Raw genomic sequence first — 8,765 nt, forward strand, 5'->3', positions numbered from 1 at the left:
TCAACAGCAGCCAGGAGATGCTTGTCAGGAAGGCCCAACCTTTTGCTCCTTCCTACTCCTTCTCCTTCACCTCGGTGATGTCACTTCCTGTTTGTTGCTCTCGCAGCTGAGAGAAAAAGGCTTAGAAGAGAGAAGAGGGAGCCACTATTCTCGCAATTTCCCTGAACAGAGTCCCACCACATCCCTTTTTCCCCTCTCAGCCTCCTCTTTCTCCCCACAGAACCGCTGTCTCTTTCACCACCGACTGCTTTATTCCTCCTTCTACCTCAACCTCTTCTCCATCTCACCATCTCTCTCCCCCCTCCCCCAAGCATCTTTCCTTGCAGCTCCCTTGCACCCACTTTTTCTTCCTCCTGCTCTGCACAGCCCTGTGAGAGCCTCTTTCACTTTCCCGCCTCCCCGTCTCTCCTATTCCGTCATACGTCAGGTGTTTTTCCCAGGAAGTGTTTTATTTAGAGCAGATTAATTAATTAGATACAGTATCAGAGCCATGGCCATTCTTAGCCCTGGCCATCAAGGCCCAGAGGCTAATGGAACTGCAGAAAACATGTGTGCATGTGTGTGTGTGTGTGTGTGTGTGTGTGTGTGTGTGTGTGTGTGTGTGTGTGTGTGTCTGTTTGTGTTGTTTTTCGCAGCAGCAGCACCAAGCTGTGTGTATTTTTCAGATCTGCAGGTGCTTGTGTATCTGCGCCAGTGTGTACACTAATTGGACTTGTCAAGAAATGTCACTGTATATAAAAATTGTGTGTGTACGCATGCCTAAATTTGAGTATGCATGTGCACACGTCAGACTGTTATATAAGAAAAAAAATAAGCACCTTTATCTCATCGTGCTGGTAACAGGGTTGTTTTTGTTGCAGCTCACAAACAAACCACTGTGTGTTACTGGCAATCCCGTTCTTACGCCCTCCTCCCATCTCTCGCTCTCTCTCCTTTTCCCTCCAGGGACCGGTTCTCACACCAAGTACAGAGCAGCACGCAATGAGGAAGAAAGAAAAGAGGTGCTTGTCCAATCAGAGGTGCAGATGGCCACAGAAGACATGAATACCAGCCAATCTGGCACTAGGACGACTTCCACTTGCCAAATCATACATAAATCAAATGTGACCCCGCTAATTAATCGACTTATACAGTTTACCTAGACACACATACTACCAATGAAGTGTTACATCCCATTCATGCACACTATTTCTTCAAGCTTTTAGCAATTCCTCGGTTTGGCACATTTGCCGCTCGTGGAACAGTCACAATTCTCAAGAAAAGCAAATCCCTGTTCATGAAAATATAACCGTTAAAAAACACACCCACCCTCCCTTCGCAATGGCTCCAGTCTACAAGAATAAATGTTAGATGGCGAGCAACTCTGGTCGGCTTTCTCCAGCGGATACTGCAATGACATCCCAAATGGCCCAGAACACTGAACAGGGACGGCAGCGACATAACACGACTGGAGGGTCTTCATCAGTGGTCTTGTCTACAGCCAGCTCCTTCTTCTGTTTCCTTGCACTGCTTTCAATGATGCGGCTGCCGGTGGTTAAGGCAGACTGCTGGCTTATTGAAGGGGAGAAAGGCTTCGTGTGGCTGGCTATCTGCAGTATGAACCAGCCTCCCTACGAGGCCATACCCTCCCACATTAACAGGTACGAAAACTTACAAAGAAACTTATTTCCACAGTATTTTCCCGAGTTGCTGGATGCTGAGAGATCTCACACATCTCTCCATAGCACTATTGTGGATCTGAGGCTGAACGAGAACAAGATACGGGCGGTCCATTATTCTTCACTGAGTCGCTTCAGCAACCTCACCTATCTGAACCTGACCAAGAACGATATCAGTTACGTAGAAGATGGAGCGTTTTCAGCACAATTTAATCTGCAGGTGCGTCCTGACACAATATGCATTCATAGGTTTTTCCATATAGGTGCACATTCATCAATGCACATACATACAGCAGTGGAAAATTACAGTATTATTTGGGTACATGAAATGCACTCTTCAAACTGTTTGGATGTATTTGGATAATGTAAAAAGTGCTCCATAATTTTACAGTATACACAGTAACTAAATGAAATCCATCAGTCTCAATGTAAACAAAGTGTTTGTGCATATGAGAGTGCATATCCAACATTAAACTGCTGCTTAATCCCACAGTGCACCAGAGGACTAATAATCCAATTACACAATATATACTTAACACTTGGTATCAAATTACTATACTATTATGCACCAACCAAATATATTCTTTTTCTTCTTATTATTAGTATTATTAGTAGTAGTATGTATGTGTATGTTTATGTGTATGCAATAAAAATACAGTTCTGCCACTTTCCCTGTCAAAAGCAAATGCCTTATCTCATTTCTAGTAATCTGATCCCCTCCTCAAGGTGGTTTTCGTCCATGCAGTTCGTCCATGTGGCTGCCATTTTACAGTCAGGTCCATAAGTATTTGGACAATGGGACAGGTTTTGATTGGACAATTGACTGACAAGCAGTTTCATGGGCACTTGAGGCCAGGTTCTTTGTTATTTTAAGGGAGATTAAATATAAGCAGGCCTGTCAGTGAGGCCACAAAAACTTTAGGAGTGACCAAATCTGGTACTTTCTAACAAATAATGAATGCAGTTCGACCATGCCAAAAAGCCTCAAAAACCACAGAAGACAACCAAAGTGGATCATCGTAAATTCTTTCCTTGGTAAAGAAAAAGAACTTCATACCAACTAACCAATTCAAAAATACTCTCAGGGAGGTTGGTGCATCACTCGTGAAGTCTACAATGCAGAGATGCCTTCATGAATGGAAATGCAGAGTGTCTACAACAAGGCATTGTTAGGAACAGCTTCTGATCCACAGCATAGCACATCTGCGAAACATGGTGGAGGTAATGTGATGGAATGTGCAGCTCTCTACTAGTCTTTATTGATGATGTGACTACTGATAGAAGTACTATGAATTCTGAAGTTAGTGCTGGAAAAGTTATCTGTGTCCATCTTGATGTTTATAACAGGTCAGAGATTTAGTAGCCTATGACGAACCCTCACATTACACTAGTGATGATCGTTGATATCAAACTTGGGTTGTTTTGACATGGAGGTTAATGTTTCATTTATATGGTGAAATTGTCAATCTTATGTGAAAGTAATCACAATAAAACAGTCCTGAGGAGTTCACAGAGACAAATAGTTTAGAATCAAACTATGCATACCATTTCTTTACTTATTCTTATAGATTTCTACAATAAACATAGACTTATTCAAACTGTATTTATCATATATTACAAGTTTAAACTGTTCTATTTAGAATAATATGTAAACCAAAACAGGGGTCTAAAGAGATCGAAATTCTTCCATCGATATACGCACAGATGGACACAGACATGAGAATGACAACACCCGCTCATTATGGCTTCCAGGAATATTCAAGCAAAGTGTTTCACCAAACCGATCTCAACACATCCATAATGAGCTGGCATGCTTACACATCTATCCGGCTGCTGGAGCTAAGCCAGGACGTAAAATGTGAACAAGAAAGATCTCAGTAAATTCAGCGCAGCACACGGGCTTAGATCACGGTGTCAAACACGAATTGTTTGAATCGTCATCTGTTTGTTCCGTATGTTTCCAGCTTGTGGTGAGTGATGCCTGGCACAGGCTAGGTCTTCAGAGATTAGACTAATCCCACTTGTCTTTGCCTCCCCAGGTTCTCCAGATGGGCTTTAACAAGTTGAGGAACCTGACAGAGGGCATGTTGCGAGGCCTGGGCAAGCTGCAGTACCTTTACCTGCAAGCCAACCTCATTGAGACTGTTACACCCAACACCTTCTGGGAATGTCCGAATATAGAGAATATAGACCTCTCCATGAACAGGTATTGACAATCATGCTTACTAGGTGAAACTGCTTAAATGTTGGAAATTGCTGCTTTTTCAGCCATAATATATGAACACCAATCAGGCATAACATCGTGACTCTTGTTTTGGTGCCCCTTTTGCTGCCAAAACAGCCCTAACCCATCGAGGCAAAGACTCCCCTAGACCCCTGAAGCTGTGGCATCTGGAAGTGAGCAACAGATACTTTAGGTCCCTTAAGTTGCAATGTGGTGCAACCATGGATCGGACTTGTTTGTCTAGCACAACCCACAGATGCTTGATTATAGTGAAATCTGAGGAGTTTGGAGGCCAGGTTAACACCTCAAACTTGTTGATGCGCAAATCATTGCTGAATCATATTTGCTTTGTGGCAGGGTGCATGCTAAAAATGGCTCCAGCCATTAGGGAATAACATGCCCATGTAGATGGTCTCCAACAGTGCTTAGGTAGGTGGTACATGTCAAAACAGAATATCCACAGAGATAGCAGGACCCAAGTTTTTCCAACATAGCATCACACTGCTTGTGCCAGCTTGCCTTCTTCCCATAGTGCATCTCTCACACGTGTCCATTGTTGGTGCTTTGGGCGGTGGACAGGGGTCAGCATGGGCAGCCCCATTATTATGCACTCTGTATTCTGACAGCTTTCTATCAGAACTAGTGTTAACTTTTTTCAGAAACTTTGGTTTCAGTATCTGATGGATCAGACCACACAGACCAGCCTTTGCTCCCCACATGCAACAGTGAGCCTTGGCTCCCCATGACCTTGTTGCAGGTTCACCGCTCTTCCTTCCTTGGACAACTTTTTGATAAGATACTGACCACTGCAGAGTGGGAACACCCCACAAAATCTGCGGTTTTCACAATTTAGCCCTTGTCAAACTCACTCAAATCTTTATGTTTGCCCATTTTTCCTGCACAGTAAATGTGAGGACAAAATATTCGCTTGCTCCCTAATATACCCCACCCACTAACAGGTGCCATGAAGAAGAGATAATCAGTGTTATTCATTTTAAATGTCGCTTGTTAGTGCTCATAATGTTATTCCTGATGATTGTTGATATATATAGATGGTGAAATTGTAATTGTAATAATTGCAGCACATGTACACTGGAGAACAAACAAAAATTAAAATGCCAGGCATTTTAGCTATGCTTGTTTTCTAAATTCAACTATTTGCACTGATGATGTAAAAACGCACTACTGACCATTCAGTGATACTAATTTTCTCCTGTGACGGTATCCTCAGCAGATCCCTACGCTACTCACTTTTTTTCTCAGTGGAAATAACTGTCTTGTTCTTACTATTGGTTTTGGTAATTGGTATTGATCTGTTGACCTAAATGTATAGCAACAGCTAAATGAAATAAGCTTAACTGCTCTTTTGGACTTGTTGAAAATTGTATTGCAGAAGATGTTTTTGACCATAAGCTGAAATCTATTAAATGGAGGGAATAGGTGCATTAAATGTGAAAGAACACATCTAAAGGGGTAACTTGCCAATAAATTTATACTTTCTTATTGATCTTTTTCCAGGATTCAGGTGTTGGATGGCAGTTTGTTCTCTGGACTCTCTAAGCTGACCACCTGTGAACTTTACACTAACCCCTTCAATTGCTCTTGCGAGTTGCTGGGTTTCCTTCGCTGGCTTGCAGCCTTCCCCAACAGGACCAGTGAGAGGATGGTGTGTGACTCCCCTCATGGATTCTCGGGGTACAACCTTCTCAACCAAAATCCCCGCATGCTTAACCAACGCAGTGCTTTGTATGCGCTCAGTCACGTGTGCACAGATGACAGCAGTAGCGCAACATCCTTCTATGGTATTGATTCCACAACTCCTCCGCCAGATTTCGCCTCTCCCTGCGGACTGGATGATTGCGCTTCCGGGACCCCTCCTGATGGGGGTGAGGTGATCAGCTTGAGTCCCATTTTCCCCGATGCCAAACCCTTTATGACTGTAAAGCAAGTGCTAGATTCGAGCGCTGTGATAACAGTTCAGATTCCCGATCCGTACAAGAAAATGTACATCCTGATGCTTTATAACAATAGCTTCTTCACGGATATTCAGAATTTGAAAGATAAAAGAGAAGATATTGAGCTAAAGAACTTAAAACCAAACACTGACTACACCTACTGTGTGGCTTCTATACGAAACTCCCTTCGCTTCAACCACACCTGTCTGACCATCTCAACAGGCCGTCGAGTCGGAACAGGCAGATTACCCACTGAGTCATCAGCAACCCATTACATTATGACAATTTTGGGATGCCTGTTTGGAATGCTTGTGTTCCTTGGCTTTGTTGTCCACTGCCTGAGAAGAAAGAGGATCATGGAGGAAAAGGAAAGGAAGATGAGCAGGATCCAGAGAACACTGATAGAGCTAAAGTATGGTGGAGAAGGGGATATAGAGGGAGGGAGTGGAGGAACCGTTTCCCAGAAGCTTGGTGCTGGGGACAGTCTGTCCAGAATGCCCTACCTACCTCAGGGTGGTGAGATAGATCCATACAAGCTTCAGGAGGTGATAGAGACACCAGCCCACAAGCCCCCTAAACTCAACTATATGGAGGTGAGAGGGTCGGACATTGAAAGGGAGAGAGAACGAGAGAGAGAAAGGGAGATGTCACCGCAAGCAAATCCCCAAGGCTCAGTAGCAGAGATCTCTACCATTGCCAAGGAAGTAGATAAAGTTAACCAGATCATCAACAATTGTATAGATGCTCTCAAATCTGAATCTACCTCCTTTCAACAGGGGATCAAATCCCCCTCTTCTGCAGGTGGAGGAGCTGTTTCAACAGCAGAGCCACAGCTGGTGCTTCTGTCTGAGCAAGGAGAAAGGGAACGAGGAGGTGAGTTCCTCTCCCCGGTGTACAAAGGAGGGAGAGGAGGAAGAGAAGAGAGGGGGAGAAGTTATCATCATTCATTACAGCGACACCACAGCATGGAGGCTCCTCCAACATCTAAAAGGCCCAGCACGTCCTCCTCTCCCGGCTCCGCCCGGAGCCCTCGCTCCTTCCGCTCAGAGGGAGGGTACCACTCATCAGAGTCCCGCTACATTGAGCGAGCCTCACCAGGAGATCGAGGGGAAAGGGGGGGCGGGGGAGGTGAGCCCATCCGCACAGTCACCCCGGCTGCAGCCATCTTACGAGCTGAAGCCCAGAGAATCCGCCAGTACAACGAGCACCGTCACTCCTACCCCGGCTCCCAGCAGCATCTCCAGGAGCTGCAGCACCACCCCCAGATCCTGCAGGAACTCCACCACCACCCAGGGGGCCGCAAGCCCTCGATGTTAGACCCCCTCACTCTCAGCAGGCAGGCCAAGCAGAGGGAGTTAGCCTACTCCCAGCTTTCGCCACACTACCCGCTCTCGCCACAGTACCACAACCTGAGCTACTGCTCCAGCCCCGAGGAAGACGAGGAGGAGGAAGGGCTCCTCTGCACCCCGACCCTGGGGCTGTGGGAGCGGTTCAAACTGCATCGCAAGAGGCACAGGCAGGCATCTATGGAGGATGAAGGCTACGTGGCAGCCGGACATGCGCTGAGGCGAAAAGTTCAGTTTGCCAAGGATGAAGATCTCCATGACATACTGGACTACTGGAAGGGTGTGTCCGCCCAGCAGAAGGCCTGATCCCACGTGTGGAGATCCCCCCAAACCATGCGAAGATGGAAAATTAACAAAAGTGCATCCATGACATACTGATACACAGTGACTTATTCAACAAAGAGCTGTAAATACACACAAATGCACACATCTTACAGGAGCTACAGAATCAGATTGCAAATACGTGTACACACAGACACACACACACGGACATACTTTACACAAACTAAGCCTTTTCTTCTGAGAGCACGGAGAAGGACCAAACTAATATATTATACTGAACGACAAAAATTATAACATATAGAGACTGAGTTACTTTTTGTAATGTAATGGAAGTTATAGCTCAGAGTTATGTAGCTATTTGTACTAAGTTTTGAATGAAGAAAAGCAGAATCATCATTAAGAATAGAAACCTTAAATGTTGCTGGGCAGGCCATCCTGAATAGTCCAGGGATGCTTTCAATCTCGTCGCAGCGGTGTATAATAAAGACTTTGCTTTTCCAGAGAGGTTGTTTTTGCATCGCGTCCTGCGATGCTGCCACATGAGTAGACTTTTTAAATTTTATTTTATTTATTTTTTTAAACTTCTGTGATTTCGGAGATTGAAAACATCAAAAGCAACAAATTCTGGATGGGTCGCCGGGCTACAGTAATATTTAACTGTGCTGAGAATGAGTAGGTAGCTCTCATCAGAGAGTGAATATAATGTGCCAAATCAACCAAGGGGATAGTAGAGCCCTACTGTGTATCAACTTCTCCTCACCACTGTTTTTATATACAGGATTTAAAAAAAGGGGGGGAAAAAACTGCTAATATGAGATGTTGTTATTACTATTCATTATTCTTATTATCATTACTGGTCTTCTATTATTCCTATGATCCTCATCATTAATATTCTATTATTTGAATATGGCATGGCTCTATCGTGTGACTGTGTTTTTTTGACTGTTTTGAAACTCTCAGCTGAGGAGTGTACGCCAACAGAGACACAAACAGTCGATGGACAAGACTTTTGAGTTCTCCTTTTTCTACCAAGAGGAATGTGCTCCTCGCCAAGCCAGAAACAAGCCCCCCTTTTCTCTTGGTGAACCCCATCCCGCCCACACCCCACCCTAATCCTCCTAAAGAGGAGAACGTTGTACAGATGAGAGAGAGAAGTTCTATATTTGCAAACAGAGGTGACTGTTTTGTTTGTACAACATGGGTTTTGAAATCTTTCAGACTTTTCAGAAACCAGAATCCCGAGTTAGTCACCTGCCGGATCACTTACAAATGGTACGTTTTTGATTTTGAAATCGAACTT

The 8,765-nt window shown here is 44.4% G+C and overlaps 1 protein-coding gene across 1 annotated transcript; it reads left to right on the forward strand.

The window, feature by feature from the left end:
• Positions 1 to 1,350: 1,350 nt before the first annotated feature.
• LOC146630233 (protein ELFN1-like) lies at positions 1,351 to 7,489 on the forward strand. Its single transcript, XM_085355676.1, has 4 exons — positions 1,351 to 1,640; positions 1,725 to 1,878; positions 3,698 to 3,864; positions 5,401 to 7,489. The coding sequence occupies exons 1-4, from the start codon at positions 1,351 to 1,353 to the stop codon at positions 7,487 to 7,489; spliced, it is 2,700 nt and encodes an 899-aa protein (XP_085211802.1).
• The last annotated feature ends 1,276 nt before the right edge of the window (positions 7,490 to 8,765 follow it).

This window comes from Diplotaxodon limnothrissa, linkage group LG6, assembly GCF_057381915.1.
Source record: "Diplotaxodon limnothrissa isolate DT_005_m linkage group LG6, D_limnothrissa_male_GT1.1, whole genome shotgun sequence".
Taxonomy (NCBI): Eukaryota; Metazoa; Chordata; class Actinopteri; order Cichliformes; family Cichlidae; genus Diplotaxodon; species Diplotaxodon limnothrissa.

Coding starts and splice junctions, on each gene's coding strand:
- LOC146630233 (XM_085355676.1), top strand. CDS start 1,351: ATGGCGAGCAACTCTGGTCGGCTTTCTCCAGCGGATACTGCAATGACA. Junction 1,641..1,724: donor ATACCCTCCCACATTAACAG/GTACGAAAACTT, acceptor ATCTCTCCATAG/CACTATTGTGGATCTGAGGC. Junction 1,879..3,697: donor CAGCACAATTTAATCTGCAG/GTGCGTCCTGAC, acceptor TTGCCTCCCCAG/GTTCTCCAGATGGGCTTTAA.